Source organism: Phlebotomus papatasi, chromosome 2 (assembly GCF_024763615.1).
Source record: "Phlebotomus papatasi isolate M1 chromosome 2, Ppap_2.1, whole genome shotgun sequence".
In the NCBI taxonomy this organism is placed as follows: Eukaryota; Metazoa; Arthropoda; class Insecta; order Diptera; family Psychodidae; genus Phlebotomus; species Phlebotomus papatasi.
In genome coordinates this window covers 47,029,458-47,053,747 of record NC_077223.1, presented here as the reverse complement: position 1 = coordinate 47,053,747, position 24,290 = coordinate 47,029,458, and the positions used below count along the sequence as shown (strand labels likewise).

The 24,290-nt window shown below is 33.2% G+C and overlaps 1 protein-coding gene across 2 annotated transcripts in view; it reads right to left on the bottom strand.

Annotated features, from left to right (window-relative positions):
- LOC129801352 (arf-GAP with dual PH domain-containing protein 1-like) overlaps window positions 1–24,290 on the bottom strand; it is a 43,937-nt gene that overhangs the window by 12,644 nt on the left and 7,003 nt on the right. For both annotated transcript variants that reach the window (XM_055846290.1, XM_055846289.1), the window contains exon 2: window positions 14,800–15,025. In XM_055846290.1, the coding sequence (XP_055702265.1) occupies window positions 14,800–15,025 (226 nt within the window). The remainder of the gene's footprint in view (window positions 1–14,799; window positions 15,026–24,290) is intronic.

The window sequence follows — 24,290 nt, the reverse complement described above, 5'->3', positions numbered from 1 at the left end:
ATACATCATTTATCCGCTCGTGCGATTACATTGACCCAGAAAGTTTATTTATTTATTCCAAGAGGCCAATAAACAAACAAAATTATTATTAATGATCTCTTTTGGTGTCTATATTAAATCTCATATTGAGTCACGTATTGCTTTGCCGCCTAAATTGCGCCTTTTCTCCAATTCACATGTTAATTGCACGTCTTTCTTCAATCTTATGGATTATAATAAAATCTCTATGAAACTTCTCGAATAATTCTATCAATGAAGTATTACGGACTAAAATAATTACATAAGAAATTTTGTTCTTTAGACATGAAAATAATAAAAAAAAACATACATTATCAAGGGTTATTGGAATAATAACAAAAAATTATTTTCCATACCTTCTCTCTCTTTCATACATTTTAGTTCTACTCTTGCGTATCTTATAGCGCATTTTAATCGTCTTGTCACAACAAAACTAAAATGTTTAAACCGTGTTTCTTTCTCACACATCTTTCCTATACATAACATAACGTATGCCACGAGCCCATTCATTAACGAAAGTCGAGGCGAGAAGGAAAAAATTTAATATTAATTTGACACAAATCACGAGATAATTTCTCATGTCATCTCTCACTATGTGTCCCTCTTGGCACTCATCTCTCGGCCTAATGCACAAATACAAAATAAACTCATCGACAGACACACGGATGAGTGAGAAAAACACTTGGGTATTATTCAATAACAATTTTCTTATAGGACAAAACACATTCTTGAAAATATCACTGTTCAATTATATGAAAAAAAGTTTATTTGCATCTCTGAGAATTTGTCGAATACTATATAGGTGTTTATATAAAACAAATGTGAAAATAATATTTGTTTATTTGAACTAAATTTTCGAAAAAAAAAACATCGACGAGAAAAAGAGCGTAAATGGTTTTCTTTAATCTTACTAAATCACAAAAAATCATAGACTTTAGATATTTACACCTTGAATTCAAGGAAAGTCATTTAAACCCCTGGGCTCTCTATCGGATTACCGCCTCTATCTTAAAACAATAAGATATATTTTTAAATAATTTGGAAAATAAAAATTTTTCAAAAAGCAGTGGCAAAGTGGCCCATGTTGTCCGAAAACTTGTGATATAGATGCTGTACATCAAAAGTACATTTGGTCATTTACCGTTGTGCCGACCAATATCCCAAAAGCCAAAACCCCGAAAATCGAAATCCCGAAAAGCTAAAATCACAAAATCCAAAATCCCAAATGGTCAAAGGGACGAAATAATACGGAGTATAATGTGTTGAATAATTTCCAAACACATGTAGGAATAATTGGTAACAATATCGCTGAAAAAACAGTAAGGCAAAGAGCGTATTCCTCTGTTGTCCAAGATGAAATGACAAGAACAGAAGATTGGTTTCCTAGGGTAAATGTCCTAATTCAAAACCATTTTCAGAGGCTTTAACTTTGACAGAAGATTCAACACATTAAATTCATATTTTTTCTGAAGAGAATTACATAAATTTGCTCCTTGACTCTTCTAGAATGTTACTGTTTAGTGAAAATTCTCTAGATATAATTTGAAAACTTCTTAAATACAAGAAAAATACGCGAGAGTAAAATGCTTCTATTGGAAATATATTAATCCAAATGGAGACAAGGGAATGTTTCTAATTGGAGACAAAAAGTGTAAGTGAAACCGCGACGAAAGGCTTCCAAAACCTTGTTGAGTTGCTCCTGAGTGCAGGATTTGTTCTTATTCCTGGTCTTTTCACTTTTCCTATCTAAAACAATAAAAAAATCTCTCCAAAAAATAATATTTCCGGGGTTTCCTATTGAAGCATTTGCAGACACTTCAGAAAAACTCTTTTCGTTTACGAAACAGGTAATTATTTCATTTGAAAACTTCACGTACAATATAGATCAGCACTAAATTTAATTAAAATTAGCCAGAAATATGACATAAATGTTAAACAAAACGAATAAACAACAGTCACCTTATTGTGTTTTGCATTGGAAAACATGGTCGATCAATGGAAAATTCGATGGTGAAACGGTACACTTTTAATTTTTCTGAGAAATTAACAAATTAAAATTTGTGAATATGAATGGATTTTCGCTTTCTTTGAAGCAAAATTAACTAAATAATGAAACTATGGTATAGAAAATATATAAATATAATAATTTAGTAATGTATTTATATAAGAAGAATGACGTTTCCATTTGGAGTAGCGAAAAATTTCCATTTGGAGCAGGTTTTGAATTAGCTTAATTTACCCTTTTGTTAGATCGGAATATACAAAAAGTCAATGGAAAATGTCGGGGTACGCGGACAAACTCGGCAGATATTGTCATTCAGTCGTACCAGATTGTAATGTAGAACCGTGGTATAAAGGATAAGGGATACTGAATACAGAGACTATTGTTATTTCGAATCATAATGGATTAAGAGTACATTTGCACAGGATAAACAAAATCAATCATCCATTATGTGAGCGATACAATGTCCTCTTCAGGTGTCCTCGACGTCCTCGATTTGTAATTGGCAGAGAGGAGGTTATTGCCTCTTGCAGTGCTATATCCTCTAGCTTCCAGGTTAGGGACATATTAGCACTGTGTCTCGAGCGCAATCTGACTGGACAATTGATAATGATAGCCAGATTTGTTAAGAGAAATGGCATTCAAATTTAATAGTAAGCCTTACATTACCACTCCTAGTAGAGTTTAGAAGTATTTTTATTTAATGTGGAAGTGTTGAAGATAGGTACTTCTGTTCGCTTGGTACGCAATCCCAAGAAATTTTTGTGTTTGTTCACAGAGAGGCGACAATTAGAACTAGTGATTTCCAATCCACCAATTTTAGCCCAAATAGAGACAGGAAAAAATCCTGCCTCCATCCAGGCTTAAACTAGGGACCTTTCGCTGTCTAGGCCAATGCTCTACCAAGTAAGCTATGGAGGCACTTGTTCTGATTGTCGTTGCCACTGATCTTAACCAATTGCCATGTGCACTTCAACTCGTTTTCGACTCACTGCGAGCCTTAAGAAGCGGTATCATGCGTGCAATTGAACGATTGAAAAACAATTGAAACGTACAATTGAAAATTTGGAAAATATAGTTTTAATACTGTACTTTTATATGCTTAATAATTTAAATTTAATAAATTTTTTTAATATGTTGAAAAAAAAAGATTAAAGAAAATATAGTGTTTTTAGTTTTCGTTATCCACGTAACCACTTAATATTAGATTGAACTTATGGAGGTGCCCTATAGTCATATAGTCGCTATTTCTGAAATCGTTTAACTTCTAGCCCTAATGACTCTCAAAAGGACTAGTCAAAGAACGTGACACAATTTATCAGAAATCGTTTGATTTGCAGGAATATTGGAAGGAGGAGATGGAACACAGTCGATAGAGTTTAAAAAATAAAATCTTGTCATATTGCTTGGCCAACCGTCTGTCTGACCGTGATTAGAGCTAGAGGTTAAACGGTTAGGGATATCAACTTAGGGTTTTAAGATGACTCTTTCTATGTTGGTATTCACATCATTAACATGGCCTTAATTTTAATTTTAAGAGCTGCTTTTAATTAATACCTTAATTCTTCGACTTAAGCTCAACGATAGGGAATTAAATTCATTTGAAACATTCAAATAATTTCTTTTAACATATAACATGATGAAAATTGTAATACATTTCAAAACATGCACTATAATATTCAGAGAGTCAGTCTCTATTGCCTACATACTATTTGACCTTTGAATTTCGAATGTTAATAAAAGTGTTGACATGACGAGTATACACGTACATCATACATCCTTAATCTTTGGATATCATAAACATTTCCTATAATATTCCCATATTGTTTGATGAATACAGCACTCAAATGATTTTATTTATGCGTATAACTTTTGGTAAACATTTCTATGAGATTGAAAAGGTCATTCAGTCAAAATGAGCAGGACTCTGTGTCATTCTCCGGATATGTTCGTGTTAAAATTCAATCACATAAATATTTTTCATTTTCACATTATTTGCCACTGATAATCACCTCGCTGGGTATTATTTTGAAACAAACACATTACAATAAAAAAAAATACCATTTTGGTATCCCACTTGTATTTAATATTGTTCAATTTGGGAGCAATACAGATATTTTTATGAATTAAGATAAAAAAAAAACAATAAGTCAATCTAATCTCATGAATAAATAATTATAGAAAAAAACAAACACTCTAACGGGAAGGTGAGCAGAGAAATTGAACGAAGAGGGATAGATAATAATAAAGTGGAAATGTAAACAAACAAGTGCAATAAAGACCATCATCAATTGAACTACCTTTATCGTCGAAGATAAACACCGTATAAATTATTTACTGCATGAATATTCCATGTGAATAGCAAAAGGAATTTCTATACCGGAACTTCATGTGATAACGTCTGTGTTATCAGTGTCTCTTTCACTCGTCATTTTCGCCTGTTATGCTCTGGTATTAAAAACACGAAAAATACCATTATTTTGGGGTCAGAACACCGGAAGGAAGAAACCAAAAACATAAATTTATTTTCGACCATTGACTCATATGTCACTATCATAAACCGTTTTTTTTTTTAGCTGAAAAAGTATTCAGCATAAATAATTTCAATACTGAACATCATCTAGGGGAAAGTGACCATGCTTGATACTGTAAAATAATGTTCAAGGTTTGTGATTATTTTCTGATTAACACACAAACCGAAGCGATTCTTGCACTATGACAAAAAAATGTCTCACTTATTAGGTTCATAATCCCACCTCAAATAGTTCCTGGAAATCCTTAGATTTTCCTCAAGAAGAAAATGGAAATTCAGTGGCGATTTTTATACAAGTTGGGTCCGGGGCCTTCCTGTATAATAATTGATTCGACAATTCGGAGGCCCATTTTCACTGCAAAAATTTCACCGGATACAAAAAATTGCACATCAATATTTAGACGGAACTCTAATCTATCTGCTTAAATCGTTTGTACGACTGGCTATTAGTTTTAAGATCACTTTTATGTAATTTTTCTAAGCCATGTTTTTATGACATTAGGGCGCTAGCGAAAACCATTTTTTCACTTTGAGTCTATGAAAATGACACTCTGCAACCTTAAAATTTAGGCAACAGGGTTGAAGATTATGTCAATTGTCGGTAAAATTGGCGGATTGCAATATGTGTAAATATGAAAGAATCACATCTAATGATATAGTTGCCACATTAAAATTATCATTCATGGACCCTTCTTAGAATATAGGATGGACACAAGTAGAATTTATGAATTTGTTACCACCCACAAAAACAGTGTCCACCAAGTACAAATATTTTTACATAAATATTAGTACTGATGACCCCTCTATGTGCCTATGATAGTAGTTTTCGTGAACAGCGACATTAATTAAGAAATACTTATGAAATATCATGTATCGAAATAACAGTTTTGGGCCTATTTTTGATTTTTGCTTCCTGAAACTAGGAAAAAAGAGCTAGGATCCTAATTTTTTTAGGAAATGTGAGGCTTAGCACCAGCTATTGAAATATATTGCGATGAGTCATAACTATTGATTAACATAGGAAAAAAATAGTTATTATCAAGCTTGGATCGTATCAAGCATGGTCACTTTCCCCTATTACCATTCAAATTGAGCAGAATCTCTCAATATTGTAGATTTTACTTTTTGAACTCTCTATAAGGGGTTACAAAGAACTATGTTTTTGTTCAAACTATACACAGAGATATTAACATAATTCCTTGATTTTGGATATTTGGAGCTATAAAATATAAATATTACATATTCAAAGGCCAGGGTTTTTATTTTGGCAATGCTACAGGCCATACGGTTAGAGATAGAGATTTGGAAAGTTCGGTGAACCCCTCATAAGTCAACCTTGGAAATTAAACTTACGTTTTACATTTTTCTCCCACCCTTCTCCTAAAAAAAAACATGTTTTTAAAGATAACTCGAAACCCCGATATGTGATTTTTACTGCCCGAACTCCACAGAGAGGGACCAGTATGTCCCTCGATTTTGAGTTTTATATATATTTTTCGACTCCTTAACCTCATTTATTGCGGGTCGTATGTTGGTAGAATTTTGGAAATTTGAAGTTTAAAATTTGTTTTAGGACACGCTGTTTGTTTGTCTGCGCGTTTGTGGGTTTTTGTGTCCGGCTATTACTACACTTATTAGAGCCCAAACGGTTAGAGATTAGAGATTTGGGACCCTCGCCCCCCCTCACTATAAGTCAACCCTGGAACCATTAACATCTCCCTTATTTTCCCCCATCATTCTCCTTCCCCACCAAAACTATGTTTTTTTTAGGTTATTCGAAAACGCATCGTGCGATATTTCATTATTTTTTAGATAAGTTTTAGAGGTTGTGCAGGCGGGCATTTCGTCCTTATACGAAAATACCGTTGAATCATAACTAATAACGCTTTTTCAAGGTCAAAGGTTCAAAAGGCTCTAGAAAGTGCATTTCTCAACCGAATAGTCTCATGTTTAATCTCGTTGGAAATTAATCGATAACTAGGGTAATGTGGTACATTTTGGAAAACTGTACATTTTGGAACCCAATCTGGGGTATTTTGGAATGCATCGTAAATATCTTAGCGTAAAAAGCTTAAAATCATATAAATACTTGTTTTCCCTTCATTTTTAAGTTTTATTTGAATTATTTAGCTTTCTACGTTCCAGATATACATAGAACCTCTGAAATTAGATTTAATTTAGATTATGTAAAATACGCGCGGAAATTGACAGTGCACCATTCCACTTTTCACAAAATCTTCAGTGTGGTCAATTTTGCCTATGTCGACAGAAAAAGTGCTATTTGAACTATTTTATAAGTGAAATTGAAACGTAATTTTGAAGAAAAAAATAAGGTTTGGACCTTGTATTCGAAGGTGAAAAAAAAGCAAATTTACAAAAGTAAACAATCCAGTGCATTTTGGAATGTGAAAAATCTTTACAGTACCGTCGTTGCGGGTGACTTTGCACGTTTTTTCGCTATTTTTCAACTTTGCTCTCTAAAAGTGGATAGTTAAAGTGAAGGGATGGGGGTTTTTGAGTAAAATTATTTGTATTCAGTTGTTAATGAATGGATTTTGTGCCACTAGCATTAATTTTATTAAATTTTACTATGTTTAAAAAAATCAAGAAAAAAGGCTTGCACTGGGGATAAGGTGCGGGTGACTTTGCACTTTTTAATAAATACTAAAAAATCAAAAATTTCTGATAATAAACGACAATGAAGATCTTTACATCTAAGGGTAAGATGCACGAGATCTACAAGATGACATGATCGCCATCTTGATTTGACGTTTCTGTCCGCCATTTTGAATAACTGTCAAAACCTAAAACTGGTCCGATTGAGTTGAAATTTTAGTATGTTGTAGCTGATGTCAAGACCTTTTCAGAACGTATCTATGTCCCAGTCTACGTCAAGTATTTACCTAGATACAGAGGCTCAAATTTTAAAATTTTGAAATCATCATATTTTGACGATCTTTATTTACTAATCCTTAATTTTAAAATCTAAATGAAATGCCTCAGTAACCATTAAAAATGGTTGAGGCTTTTATTTTATATATTTATTTACTCTTACATAATTAAAAAAAATAAATGAAAAGTGCATTTATAACTTTTTTTATTTTTTCATTTTTGCAAAAACAGTTTTTCAGATCTTCAAATAATATGCTGTTATAAAGAAAAACATTACTTTTCTTTTTGTTTGTTATTTAGATCTCATCGCCTAACGATAGTACTGTCTTTTTTTGTGATGATTTCGATAAAAGAAGCTCTCCGTAGTTCTGTATTAATGAAAATGTCAAAATTTTTAACTTAGAGCCCCAGTATCCAGACAATCGCTTGACCTAGGTCGGATTTTATATATATTCTGAAAAGGTCTTGAGGTCAGCCAGAACATACTAAAATTTCAGCCCAATCGGATAAGTTTTTTGTTTTGACAGTTATTCAAAATGGCGGACAGAAACGTCAAACCAAGATGGCGACCACACCATCTTGTAGATCTCGGTCACTTTATCTTAAATTATCAAAAAATTGGATAATTTTTAGCCAAATACTTTTATAATAAAGCTTTAGAAAGACCATTACATGCAATTTTATAACATAAATCATGCGTTCTTAGAAAGATAATAGGGAAAAAAATATTTTAATAAAAATAATCAACAAAATCGAAGTGGATTATTCTAGCCAGATAAATTTAGAATAGATTTGGGCAATTTACTACTCTGAAATCGATTTTAAAATTGCACCTTCAGATAACTTTTTCACGGAGCCGTTTTTTGACAAAATACCTATATTAGCATTTCATTGACTATTACTGAAACCACAAGAATCCTTTTGAGGATCATTGTACCTTACTTGGTACTTAACATATCCCTATATACTTTGACATGGTAGACCGGATCGGCGAAGACTATCAATAAGTGCTAGAATTATTCAAAGTCTCACGAACAGCAGAGTGCAAAGTCACCCCCCGAGTGCAAAGTCACCCGCAACGACGGTATTTCCTGTTTTTCTTGAAATTCCGATACCAAAGGAGCCTTCAAAAGGCAAACCATATACTCAGGATGATGTGAAGAAGGCTCTGAAAGCATTCAGGTGTGAGAAATGTATAAGAGAAGCAGTGATGGAATTCAATGTGTCAAAAAGTACGATTTTCACCGGTAAGTGTCCAATGAAATGCCAGACTGGACTCCCCAAATCTTGCTCCCCAGGCAGAGGGAGAAGGAGCTGGTGCAATGCTTCTTAGATTGTTACAATCGGTGGCATCCAATAACCTAGTGATTCCAAATACCCGGGTATTTTGAAGTTGCCGGGTACCCGGTTCCCCTGAGATCCGTACCCGGGTACCCGGGTAGGAACCGGTTCCAACTATGAATTTTCGAAAATATTTTTAACTGTGAAAAAATAAGTCTTTTAGTGTTTGAGGGCATAAAGGGGGGGGGTTCAGGCAATCTCTTTCTTGTAGAGAATTGTAGTTTATATGCCAAACTAACTTAAAATCTAATAAATAGGTATAGAAAATTTTCACTTGAGTTTTGTACAAGAAAAAATGGCATATAAATATAGAGTACCATTAAAATAGTGACATATTTTTATGGCTGGATAATTATTTTTTTTAAGTTTTCCGACTACAAAAGACCAAATAATAAGATTTTGTTGCAGAATAGAAATTAATTGAAGAAAATAAATTCAATCAGTATCATGTTTTTATTTTATTTTACTTTAATATTATTATAATAATGTTTAAGTACTGAAAGCGCATTCAGTACTTCATCGCTCATTCTGTTCCGAATTTTGGTACAAAATTTGGATGAAGTGCTGAATGCCCTTTCTGATTCAACACTAGTCGGGAGGACTGTAAGAAGTGCTTGATACAGCCCTTCTAATAATTTCCCCCGACGTCTCTCCTTTTTGAAAATGTAAATTTCTTCCTTTATTTTTTTTCGAAAGGAATTTCTTTTTTCTTCTATCTGCAAACTTTTTCGCGAAATTTGATTCATATTGAAGTAAAGAAGTCTCAACAAATTCGATTACAGAAATTGATAATAAGATGGTTATATTTTCCACACAGAAATATCATTTAATTTTATTTAATTTTTTGTGATCAGTGTATGTATTAAAATATATTAAAAGTTTATTATAATATTGGATAGCAAAATGCTGAAAACTACACACTAATAATTCCTGGATAAGCTGGAAGTACACTGCTGGCAATAATCATAGCTCTACTTTTTCATACTGGAAAAACTTTGAAAAAAAATTTTTTTAGAAAAAAATAAAAAAAATCATTTGAAGGTATTTTCATACCGATATGAAAAATTGCCAATCGAATTTCATACCGTTAGAACTGTGAGTATTGTAATAGAATCTTTATCAAAATGGCGATTTTCGGGTGGCAATAATTATAGCTCCACTCAATAAATTTGGCTCCAGGGTATTTATTTTCAATCAGTGAAGGTAAATATCTTTTAGTAATTAAATTAATAACTAGATTAAGCTAATTACAATCATTTTTATAAAGTTTTTCATGAATTTTGCTGAAATTTTGTAAGGAAAATGTGCAATGAACAAAAATAAGGGATTAGTTAAGGTCTTGAAAGGGATGGAAATTGACAACCAAAAAATTTCCATAAAAATGACAAGATCCTATCACCTTTCATCCGAATTTGTCCATATAGCCGACATATATGCATTTTAAACAACTCCCCCAGGGCTAAAAATCTTCTTTTGTTAGAGGCAAAAGTGTGCAAATTTCCGTGTTACAGTCGAAAAAAACAAGTGTTCTACCGAAATTTGATGTAAAACAATGCTGATTGCTTAGTCTCATCATGTCTTGTTGATTCTGCCCCAAACCAGAATTCTAAGTAACTAAGGTGGTCTTCAGAATACTGAAATAAAAAATTATCAAAAAGAAGCTTATTGCAGTTTGATGAATAGAAAGTGTTTTTCGTCATTTAAGTGGTTTAAAATTATTTTTTCAGACAGAAAACAAGTTCAGACGAGACCTATCAATTTTTTTATTTAAAAAAATAATTTTGTACCACTTAAATGACGAAAAACACTTTCTATTCATCAAACTGCAATAAGCTTCTTTTTGATAATTTTTTATTTCAGTATTCTGAAGACCACCTTAGTTACTTAGAATTCTGGTTTGGGGCAGAATCAACAAGACATGATGAGACTAAGCAATCAGCATTGTTTTACATCAAATTTCGGTAGAACACTTGTTTTTTTCGACTGTAACACGGAAATTTGCACACTTTTGCCTCTAACAAAAGAAGATTTTTAGCCCTGGGGGAGTGGTTTAAAATGCATATATGTCGGCTATATGGACAAATTCGGATGAAAGGTGATAGGATCTTGTCATTTTTATGGAAATTTTTTGGTTGTCAATTTCCATCCCTTTCAAGACCTTAACTAATCCCTTATTTTTGTTCATTGCACATTTTCCTTACAAAATTTCAGCAAAATTCATGAAAAACTTTATAAAAATGATTGAAATTAGCTTAATCTAGTTATTAATTTAATTACTAAAAGATATTTACCTTCACTGATTGAAAATAAATACCCTGGAGCCAAATTTATTGAGTGGAGCTATAATTATTGCCACCCGAAAATCGCCATTTTGATAAAGATTCTATTACAATACTCACAGTTCTAACGGTATGAAATTCGATTGGCAATTGTTCATATCGGTATGAAAATACCTTCAAATGATTTTTTTTATTTTTTTTCTAAAAAAAAAAATTTTCAGTTTTTCCAGTATGAAAAAGTAGAGCTATGATTATTGCCAGCAGTGTAGTTCCAATATAAATTGAAAATTCCTAGGGTTTCTTTTGGAACATTCAATTTAATTTTTCTAAAAAAAAACGGTTCCAGAATCGATTCCAGAACCGGTTCCAGAACCGGTTCCATGGCTAGGAACCGGTTCCAATACCCGTGGAAAAATCTGGCGGGTACCCGGGTCGGGTACCCGGTTCTGGAATCACTACCAAGATCAAGTGTTGGATACCCTGTGTGCGAATTTGTCTTGTTCCAAAATACCCATTTTTCTTTGTTCCGAAATACCCACATCATTCCAAAATGTACCATTTTTACTTCTTTATATTATTTGCTATTTTATATAAAAAATTATGCCTTTCCCAATAATTTTCGATAAGATTCTTAGTCTTAATAAAACAAAGAATATAAATATTAAAATCAACAAAGAAAAAAAATAATTTGGGAAGTCACTAACGTGTTTGAAAGTTGAAAATGCTAAAAGTCGGTCCAAAATGTACATTACACTAATTCTTATCCGAAATTCAATTATATTATTCCTAAGGTATTTTGGATGCAATGTTTTGAGTAATTTACAAATCGATTCAAATCGGTTAAGAACCGGTACACAGTAAATGATGCGAAAGTACTTTTGATGTATAGAATCTAAGTTCGAGCATTACAAAACCTGGGACGCTTTTCCACCCTTTTTCTGTTTTTAATGCCTCTGGCATATGCATCTTTTAGATCAGGAAAATTTAATGAAATTTTCTTTCTCAAACGTTTTAAATATGCCTATTTCACTCTTTAGCACTAAATTGAATTTTGTTGTAATGCTCAAAAGAAGAAAAAGAGTAGGAAAGAAAGTTTTAGGCATATGCAAGACGTATGTGAAAGAAAGGGATGTGAATTTTGATTTTATGTAATCTTTTGATCCAAAATGTGTGCAGGAGCCTTAAAGTTCTAGCTTGAGTATGGTATAATTGGGTAATTTCGAATTCGAACCTAAATTGGAATTTTGAGATGCTTCACTGTTTTATATGGGCAAGAGAAAAAAACACGAAAAAGTAGTCTTCAGTGTAGGGCTTGTACTTCTTCGTGCTCTTATTTTTCTCCTTAAAAAATCTAAAAATTTCATTTTAAGGTGCTATTCCAAAATTACACTATTATTTTACCGATCAAATTTGATCTTTTGCTGATCTAATTTATCTTATTACTACTCATTTATACAGTGTCTTTTTAAATTAATTTATAGTTGTAGATAAACATTTTCAATTGATTTTTTCACTTGTTCTGAAAACATTAAGCCATGAACAAAAAAAAATAACAACCCAAGATGGGAAATGAAGACGAAAGAGTAAAAAAAAACACAGAGAAAGATATTGCGAAATGCAGTGTGCATCTCTATTATGCTGCTGTGTATAGCATGTCGGTTGATAGGTTGGGAATGCAGTGTCGTAAACAGGATTTATGATTCGCAGAAGCAATTACGTTCGATTGACGTCATTTTGCCAACTATTATTGCTTTTTCAATAGCTGCAATATTTATGTATAGGTTGCACGAGTGTAAACCATTGATGCTGGTAGTAAAATTCACAAAAGAAAATTATTTAAATCTCATTCAATGGCAAAAAACACATTATTTTGTGAAGAGCTTTGTTTTAAGGAAATATGAGAAATATTTCCAAGAAATATGATTGGATTAATTTATAAAATGAAAAATAACTTTGTTGTTAATATTGTGGAAAAAAAATTGTGTCAAGAAACTTTTTTGATTGTAAATTTTCAACTAAAACATAACATGTTTAAAGGGGTGCTAAATGGCGCAGTAGTTATCCAAAGACTTCTCCACTAGCAATTATCCTTTATTGCACGTTATTATTTATAAGGATCGATTTATACAATGTAATAAAGAACTATTAAAAGGGTATTAAAGGTATAACTAACCTACATTTGCAAACGCTATAGGTCAAGCATTAATAATTGACACACTCTTGCAACATATTGTATGTGGAACAATAACACGGAACATTCAATAAAGCACTTCAACTTGAGGGTTATTACGCCTTTTTTTTTAAATACAACACGAATTTTCATGGCAAAGGATTTGCTGATTTACAAATAAACAATTTCGTGATGATTACATTTTTATACAATATTTTTTAATTAACAAAAGTTCTTAAAATATAGATACTATTCTTCGCAATTTTTAAAGTTTATAAATTATCTATTTTTTTATAAAGAATTGATTTGTCATTGATTTGTCTTAGAGATCGCTATCTACCCTGAGGCGGCGATGGACGCTGGGTTAAAATAACATTCCGGAAATGTTAACATTACCCTGCAGTATTGATCTAAAATCGGTGTAAATATTACCCTTTTTAGGTGTATTAGGGGTTAAAGTTACCCTTTTTTATGTTAATTTTACCCTTAAAAAGGTGTAAAATTAACATTAAAAAATGTTGATATATTTTTACACCTAAAAAGTGTTAAAGTTACGAGGAAAAAAAGTTAATCGCACCCCCTTTTTTTCACAGTGTATGAATGAATTTTCGCTTTATTTGGAGCAAAATTAACTAAATAATGAAACTGTGGTATAGAAAATTTATAAATATAGTAATTTAGTACTGTATTTATCATGAAAACAGTGACGACGTTTCTATTTGGAGTATCGAAAAATTTCCATTTGTAGCAGGTTTTGAATTAGCTTAATTTACCCTAGTATCATAAGGGATGGTGCCTAGAGCCACCCAGTTTGTAAAATGCTCGAAAATTTAAAAAAAAATCGTTTTTCGAACTGGAATCTTTCATTAAAAAAAACTGTCGATGACCAAATTCTGATAATAATTAGAACACAGAATTATTGTTATTTTAAGATTTTTTTTTCGACTTTTCATAGATCATGCCAAGGTATACGATTTTTCAAGGTAGAACAAAATATAGAATATATAATAAAAAATTTTTCAGTGTTATTTACAAAATTTTGAAGAATTTGTTATTTGTTGTATTCGTCATTTTTGGAGAAGTATTTCCTACAAAAAAAATCTACCAATTGCGATTATCATGTCATTTTGTTTACAGTTAAATTTATGATTGATTTGGAATGTTTGGAATACTCCCGTCTGCATCGTATACGTGCTTGAAAAATTTAGGGCAATATCTCTAATTTAGCCCAAAATCGTGGATTTTCGATTGTGACCTAATAGGATTAGTCAGTATCTACAACCCCAGGTGATTTAAATCCTCAACACTAAGCCGTATGAAAAATGCCTCTAGATAGAGATTAGATTGGATTCGGAATTTTCTGTGTAGTTGGGCAATTCCCCTCCCATAATATTTTTTTTCCTAACTTTTCTCCGTCTCCACACCATAAATCACTGCAGTATTTTCACAGTGCTCATACTGAAATTCCAGAACATGTCTGCAGATCAATATCTTCCGCACGAGGCATATTGCCGTGGTGAGGAGGGACATAAAGGGGAGAATGATACTGTTTAGTTTGACTTACTGAGGGGAGTCTTCAGTGGGTCGTCTATAGCAGGCCGGAACCCGTTGTTCATACTTGAGACGTGCCTTTACATTGCCAACCTCCTTCATCCGTTCCAGTTGACTGTCCTCCCATTTGTCCAATTTCAAGTGCTTTACTTTAGAGATATGAGCACCCATCGCGCGATGCACACCCGCACATCGAGTGCACAGGAAGATGCCAATGTTGTACGATGCCCATTCAACATCTGCAGAATAAAAATAAGCGAATTGTAAATTTCTCATTTGCAGAATATCTTTGAATATATTTCTATTTTTATTATTTTACCGAATATAATAATAATATTTCCTTAAAATATTAGATTTTATTTTTATTCCATCTAGAGATCAGGAATCACACCGTTACGCAATAAGTTTTGGCACAATTTATATAAAATAAAATTTGAGAAAAATAATTATTTTCTCTTGTTTATTTACCCGTTTTACGTCATAATTTATATAAATTAAAATTTGTCCGAATCGATATACTGAAATATTTGTTTTAAGGAAAATTCGAACTACAAACTTTGGAATAGTATTGAAATATATTTTTCAATCCTTGAACTTGTGAATTTGTTGTTATAATTCCCTACTGCAAAAAGGTCGATTAAAAACCGGGGTAAATCATTTAGCTTGTGAATACGAGTTTTCCATGAAGTAATATCCCCTTCGTTCATAAAAATACATCAATTTGCAGAAATAAAAAGATTAAAATGCATTATGTCCATCCTTTTTCCTTAAAAGCTTTGACATCCTTATTAACTGTGTGCTTATAAGTATCTACTATCAATATTTTTTACTCACTTCCGGGAAAAGACGAATAAGCATAAAATATCTGAATGCATTTATTAAGATCTTACTGGACAGTAAAAAATTGCACATTGATTGTTTTTTTAGAATAAAATCCATCATGTTGGTTCATCACTATATCGACGGCTCAGAATACAAAACGAATTAAATTCATAAATTAAAAATAACTGAAAATATCTCAACGATTAAAAAATATAATACGAAATTATGACAATACCAAATACAAAATCGTCTTAAAATTGAAAGCCTTTTTTAATTCAAAGATAGGTATTAGAAGAAGGGCTGGCAAAGCGTCCCAGGCTTTGCGAAATGCTCGAACTCCTGACTTAGATGCTATACCTCAAAAGTACTTTCGCATCATTTACCGTTTACCGGTTTTCAACCCATTTGAATCGATTCATAAATCACTCAATAGATTCCACAAAATAGTTTAAAGACTAATAAAAATTATATTCGAACAAAAGTTACTTATCGGTAAATAACCAGTTCATTACCGGTTCACAACCGATTTGAACCGATTCATAAATATCTCAAAAGATCCTTCAAAATAGTTTTAAAAGTAATAGGATTGATTTTCAGATAAAATTTTTTTATGGGTTATGAACCGGTTTATTACCGATTCAATACCGATTGGAACCGGTTCAGTTTTATAGGAAATTCCAAGACCTTTCCAACGAGCCCAAACATGACCCTATCTGCTTGATAAATACGCTCTTTAGTGTCTTTTTATCCTTTGCCCTTAAAAAACCGTTACTGGGAATGATTCAACGGTATTTTCGTCTAAGGACGAAATGTCCGCCTTGGCAATTTCTAAAACACATCCAAAAATGAAAAAAATCGCACGACGCGTTTTCGAGCATTCTCAAAAACATAGTTTTGGTGGGGTGAAAATGAGGGGCATGTTAACGATCCTTGGGTCGACTTATGTCGAAGGTCCCCCGGAGGTTCTATCTCTAACCGTTTGGCCTCTAGAGCTGACGACGGTCGGACGGACAGACGGATAAACAGCGTGACAGCGTTCTCAGAAATCGTCTGAAACGTGAAGATTTGTTGAGAAAAGTGGTCTTCGGGGGGTGGAAGATGGAAATTTGATGTTGAAAAATGATTGTTAACGTTATTACTTATTCATTTTTTTTCATGCAATTAAGCTCGATCAGAAAGTTCTTAGTGAGGATTATTGAAAATACCTCTTCTCAGAAAGGAGTTATAAAGTAAAATGCTCTCATTTTGTATGGGGGCTACAAGAATATAGGGTGGGGGGAGGGGGTGGTATGCATTGATAGAAAGTTTAAGTAATACTCTGACCCTATACCGAATTTCATCGAGATCGCTTTAGTCGTTCTTGAGTAATTCGTTGTCAAAACAGCGAAATTTCGGAAGGATAAACGCTTTTTTACAAGGACCCCCAGCGTTTATCGTCCTGGGTCCCGACAAATTTTCAATCTTATTTCAGTACCTACAAAATGCGCCTACCCTCGTTTGTGACAATTGCGGGACCAGCGCTCATATACTTTTTACCATTCTCCTTTGTCATATGACATTATCATGCTGTTATAGAATTCCCCAACTGAACGGATGAATTTTGAAATTTCGGAATTAAAACTTCGAAAAATATTCCATTAATTTTGATTTTTAATACACTTAAAAGGAAAACATCCTTTATTGCATTAAAAAAATATATCACAGAAAATATGTTGTTTTTTAAGTCTTCAATACCCATTTAATTCTTTGTTTAAGTAATTAGAACCGAACAAAGCTATTAATTTAAAAAAAAAAACCATAAATTGGATTGCAGTTGATTTTAATAACTTCGAAAAACCTTTTCGATCAGGAAAATTTCATGAAATTAAAATTTCAAATAACATGCCAAAGAATGGGTTAGGCCAAACATGTCGTTGGTTGGATCAGCAACAGGGCTATCTGCATTTCCCTTGTATCTACATTTGGCATAAACAACGCATCATTGCGTAGTCGTTTGTGGCGAATGTAGATTCAATGAGAATGTAGATAACCCAACTGCAGATTCACCCAATGATGTGCAAAACGATTGAGAAAGGAAAAGTTGTGAATTTCGATTTTATGAAATTTATCTGATTTAAAAGGTGTGTCGAAGGCATATTCTTAAAAAATGTATATGAAAAGGCTTTACAAAATCTTAAATTTTACATGTCAAGAGGGAAAGTCTTTTTGTTGTAGAGGACCCAAGATTAACACCTCATACTCTTTATCATGTTTATTTCTGACCATACATGCAGACAAACCGGTAGACGCTTCTAGACACACTTTTCGCAAAACTTTAGAATTTCAAAATTTTAGGAAAATATGACAGGATCTAAAATCCAAATTAAAGAAATTCCCACAAAAAAACACAGTTGTTTTTAATTAAGAATGTCATCTAACACAATCAAATTTTCTAGTGTAATTCTTGCTTTGTTATTATTTAGATAGTTCAACATAAATTCCTAAATTACTCTGCATTTAGTATATAAATTTTCTTTTGCGTCGTCCAAAATGTTTTAATTTAAAGTGCAACGCAATAAGCAAAGGTGATCACATGGGAAACATGCGCTATGGTTTCCATTGACCTTTTTTGTAATTGGCGTCAACAACGTGTGTACATTGAATCCTTAATTGAGAACTTGGATATATTTGCTCGTAATACATTGATTTCTTGTTATGTTTCCTTTTTCCACTCAATTGTCCCCACATGTATTTCTTCCGCAATTTGCTACTCATCATTGTTTATTTGTGTGTCTGGGGTATGATGTATTGGAAATAGAGACGAGAGGTGGAAGAAAATTGTGGTTGAAAGAACATTAAGCTAACAGCACTCCTTTTTGATTCTACTTTCTTGGCTATGATGACTGTGTTTTGTGACTAAATAACGTGGGTCGTCGCGAATGCGGAGATTTTTTTTTTCTAGCCAATGACTTGTCTCGAAGAATTTCACTTGTCGCATCGATTTATATTTTGTTTACATTCCTAGACACGATGTTTTTAGAAATGCTGATGTTAAAGATATTGCAAGTATCTTATAGTGTAAAATTGTGTAATCGACGAATGAGAAATGGGAACCTATGCGAGGGTATGTGGCAAGAGGAGACATGATACAGCCGCCAAAAGACATCGGGGCTATTTCTGGGACTATCTAAAAATAATGTCGGTGGGAACAACAAGACGCATTTTGAGACACACATCCGTCTGTGAATTCCAAAGCGACAACCCAGAGTCAGTTCCTAACCAAATTTGGAAGTATCCAGGATGATAGAAATACATAGTTTTGTATAGAAGTAAAATACATGACAAATTTGTACTTTATAAGGTATACCTTCCTTCTTCTTAATCATATGAAATAGAATAGATGAATTGAATCTTATATTTATATTTAAAATTATTGATAAGTTTGTTTTAGTTCGCAGTTCATACATCTTTTCAAATTAGTGAAATTTTATCTATTTTAAATTTTACTTCTTATGGCTCCGGCACACCTTTTAGATCAGGAAAATTTCATGAAATCGAAATTCGAAACCCTTTCTTTCTCACATGTTTTGAATATGGCTATCTCATTCTTTCGCATACCAAATTTGATTGAGCAAAATTGAATTTGGAGTGATGTTTAAGAGAAGAAGAAGAGTGCGAGAGAATGAAATAGACATATTCAAAACGTGTGAGAACGAAAGGGATCCGAATTTTGATTTCATGAAATTCACCTGATCTAAAAGGTGTGCCGGAGGCATTATACACTCAACACACCTTTTAGATCGGTAAAATTTCATGAAACCAAAATTAGCGTCCCTTTCTATTTCACAAGATTTGCATAAGTCTATCTCACTCTTTCGGACTCAAAATTGGAACAAACTAAATGTAATTTGGTGTGATGTTCAAAAGAAGAAGAAGAGTGCGATAGAGTAGGATAGACATATGCACAACTTTTAAGAAAGGGATGTAAATTTTGACTTAATGGAATTTTCCTGATCTAAAAGGTGTGCCAGAGTCATTACCTTTTCAAATTGAAATCTGATAAAACTATCGATCTTTATTTAAAAAAAAGAGACAATTATATACTCGTATGATCAGTTTAAAGGGGTAAGGTGCTTCGACGCTATTTTTTACCCTTCTTAGATAAGGAAAATTTCATGAAATCAAAATTCACATCACTTTCTTTCTCAAACGTTTTGCATAATGTGTATTCTTCTCCTTCGTACTCGAAATTGGATTGAACTAAATTGGATATAAGTGATGTTCAAAAAAGAAGAAGAGTGCAAAAGAGTAGGATTGATGTATGTCAAACTTTTTAATTTTTTAGTGTCTGAGACGATTTACTTGAAAAGCATAGCAAATTGAAATTTTCTATAGTCAAGAGCTTAGCCTCTATCCTTAATAGTTCGAATAAGAGAAGTTCGAGGTACGATAGTTCAATGAGTTTGGATCTATCTTTGTGAAACTATTGAATTCACCTACAACATACTATTTTTTCGCTGAAATTGTGCTTTTACGTAAATTTTACCATATATTTTAAATTTTATGGTTCCGGCACACCTTTTAGATCAGGAAAATTTTGATAATAATAATGCTGGCACAACATTCCATGGAGGAACTAGGCCTTCCCACAAGGGGATTTCTAGACATGCATTATTATTTTTTCTTGTACGAGATGAGGTTGTCAGTCCCATGCCCGTGGAATCAAGTGCAGTGAAGCTCACTGGATGCAATCCGAACACCTTTAACGCCAGAATAATTCCTGGTGACCTAAAGGAGATTCGAACCCGGGACACTTGCATCATAGAGCGAGTGCTATACCACTTGACCCATTGAGTGCCCCAGGAAAATTTTATGAAATCAAAATACACATCCCTTTCTTTTCTTTCTCACATGCTTTGCATATGTCTATCACATTCTTTCGAACTCAAAATTCGATTAAAATTAAATTGAATTTGTTGTGATGTTTAAAAGAAGAAGAAAAAGAGTACGAAAGAATGAGATAGACATACACGAGGCGTGTGAGAAAGACAGGGATTCGAATTTCGACTTCATGAAATTTTCCTGATCTAAAAGGTGTGCTGGAGCCATTACATTCTTAAATCGCTACTGTACATAGTATGTATAGTAACGGTATAATATATCTTGAATAACAGAGAACGCGTCGTTATGTGTTTATGATTTTACTACAAAATTTTGCAAGTTTATGAACCATAATAAAGAAAAAAACCAATGCAGTGAATCATCAATTTGAATACCAACTCTATGACTCAGAAGATACTCATTGGTGTGGTGACAAATGATCAACCCTTCTTCTCAACTCTCACAAAACTATCCCCCTGTCCCCTACTCACACAAAACAAAAAAAAACAGAATTTCCCAACATAAATATGCCAATGGGAGCAGATAGAAGAAATAAAACCTCGATTCATACATATGTTGTGCGCGTTAAAACAAAATGCTGAATTGAAAATAATTCGAATTCCTTGCATTTGCGCAACATTATGCGCCAAAATATTTCAGATTCATCGTTCTCTTTTTCCCATTTCACTGTCGCGCCTCAACGTCCCCCACCCGATGGACTCTCTTGCCGTGGCGTGGCATCTGACGCTTCTTGTCCCAACCACCTCGACACATCATTCATCCATCATTCACCACTCCTCCTCCTCCTCCTCCTCCCATGCTCTCACATCCTCCCGGAAGCCACAAATGGGGCGGCGGCGGACGTTGGCCCCGTCGTAGTATCGTAAAAAGCAGTCTATCTCATTTTCTCCTTCACTAACATACCCAGATGAAAGCAACCAAATTCTTCTTTTTCACCTCTACCTTCCCCATTCTTCAACCCTCCCACAAAGCAACTCAATATCGACCCAAAACTGTGATACTCTGTTCAGAAAGGAACATGCTTCATCCAGCATTGCTCGCCATTCAAGGTTACCAACTGCGCGCGGGAAGCGCGTCTCATATTTGGGGTAGTTGAGGAGATTACTTGCTTTTTCTTGTGCAATATAATTGTAACGTAATTTCATAGAAAAGTTCAAATTCAATATCGATTTTGTGTGCTTCATGATACTCCAAAAGAAATTGCGAAATTCTTATTGATTTCTAACTTTCTTTGAATCTCAAAGATTTTGTCTAAGGTTTTTTCTATACATGATGATAATAATGTAGGATATAAAAAAGGGGTGGCAAAGCGTCCCAGGCTTTGCGAAATGCTCGAACTCGTGACTTAGATGCTATACCTCAAAAGTGCTTTCGCATCATTTACCGTTTAGAGGTACTCAACCGATTTGAATCGATTCATAAATCACTCAATAGGTTCCACAAAATAGTTTAAAGAGTAATAAAAATTATATTCAAACAAAAGTTACTTATCGGTAAATAACCGGTTCATTACCGGTTCACAACCGATTTGATCCGATTTATAAATCACTCAAAATATTTCCCAAAATACACCTCAGGATTAATTTAATTGAATTTCGTATAAAAATTATTTATCAGGTATAAACCGGTTCATTAGCGATTCAAAACTGATTGGAATCGGTTCAGTTTTATAGGAAATTCCAAGACCTTTCTAACGAGCCCAAACTTGACCCCATCTGCTTGATAAATGCGCTCTCTAGTGTCTTTTTATCCTTTGCCCTTAAAAAACCGTTACTGGGAATGATTCAACGGTATTTTCGTCTAAGGACGAAATGTCCGCCTTGGTAATTTCTAAAACACATCCAAAAATGAAAAAAATCGCACGATGCGTTTTCAAACAATCCCAAAAAAAACATGGTTTTGGAGGGGAAGGGGAGGGGTGGGGCAAAATGAGTGGCATGCTAACGATCCTTGGGTCGACTTATCGGGGGGTCTCCCGAAGGTCCCAAGTCGCTAACTCTCACCGTTTGGCCTCTAGAGATTGCGACAGTCGGAGGGACAGACGGACCGAAAGTGGTCTCTGGGGGAGTGGAAGGTGGAAATTTGTGGGCGGGGGGGGGGTTCGTGAAAAAATCGAGGGATTATATATACTGCTCTCTCCGTGGAGTTCGAGCAGTAAAGAAATTGGGCATTAAAAAAAATTAAAACATGTCTTATTTAGAGGCTAAGTATCATGTACAATAAATACGGTTGTAAGGGCCTCGACAGACCTGAGGATTAGCCGAGAGACGGATTAGCGTAATTTTATTAGAAATAATCGTCAAACTACATTTCTATCATTTTCCACTAAGTCGTCTCTCGGCTTAAGTCGTAAGTGTGTCTAGGGCATAAGTCTTTGTATTTGATGACCGCTATAGAACCATTTCCTATGCCCCGGTTTGTGGCAACTCCTAATAAATGTATACATTATTCCAATATCTTGGCAATGTAGCATTGCAAAATCAAAGTGTTTGATTAGTATTTTATAATGCACATATAAAAACATAGATTAGGTTTCAATTCTGAGCCCACGATCAAGAAAATATAAAGCTTTAGATGTCCTGAAAACAAAAAAGAGATGTCAAATCTGTCTTGGAATCTTCAAATCCAAGTCACAAATCATGTGAATTTTAAATTTTCAATTCTAAAATCAATATTTCAAGATTTCGGTGGTCAAATTTCTTGTCTTCTTGAAATAATTCCAAGAAGTTCCCGGAAGTGCTTGGAATTATCAAGATACTAATAACTTGAAGAGTTTAAAAAACTTAAATTATTGTATATAAATAATTAAGAAATCCTGCAGGAAAATTGACATGATTGTAGAAGTGACGTTTCATTAAATGCGGAAAATTGTGAAATCTTGATTCTTAGCTAAGACATTTTAAGTTCTACAAATGCAAAATATTTGACTGCTTGAAATTTTGATCTTGATCTTGGCCTCAGAATTGAGGCCATTACCTTTTATTAGGGGTTACATTAAATGCATTAAAGATTAAATAGTTCCTCTATCCCTATTGTGCTCCAGGACCGTAGCACAATAGTCACAACATTTAAGTCGTAATGCCGGCTTCAGACTGGAGGTTTAGCCCAGTTCCCGAAGGTCTCAAAAATCTTAATAACAAGCAATTTTATTGATTTTCCAAAATCTGACAAATCTAAATAAAATAAAATAATAAATAAATTAATAAATAGAAAATTAATAAATAGATAAATAATAATTAATTAATAAATAGATAAATTTAATATTCAATCCTAAACAACAATTTCCTAAAAAAAATCATGCTTGATGAGGAATTCGAGGAGTTAAACCAGATAGCTAAGCCTTAAGTCTGAAGCCTGTATAAGAAACTTCTTTCCATGATGTAAGGGCTTAAATAGACTCAGGCTGTTCCCCGAGAATATTTAGCTTTTAAAATTTGGCAGTAAAGTAATCGAAATTTATGCAAATACCGCTAATAGATGATAATAAGCCCTCAGAGTATGGTAGTTAAAGATAAATCTTTGCTTTAACTTAGTCTCTAAGTGTCCTACATTAGAGTTTACTTCAGATTATGAGAAATTATTTGTCATTATAGGTTTTGGACCTTTGGAACTGCTTCCAGTGAGTCTAATTGCTCTCACTTCGAACGTTCACGCCTTTGAATAATGTGATTTTTTTTTTTTTCGTAAGGGATTTCCACTAAATTATCACGGAATTATCAACAATTGCTTATAAACCAACTAATATTTAATAGAAATATGTAAGTACCTTAGGAAAACTAAAAGAAAATTCACATTATTCGA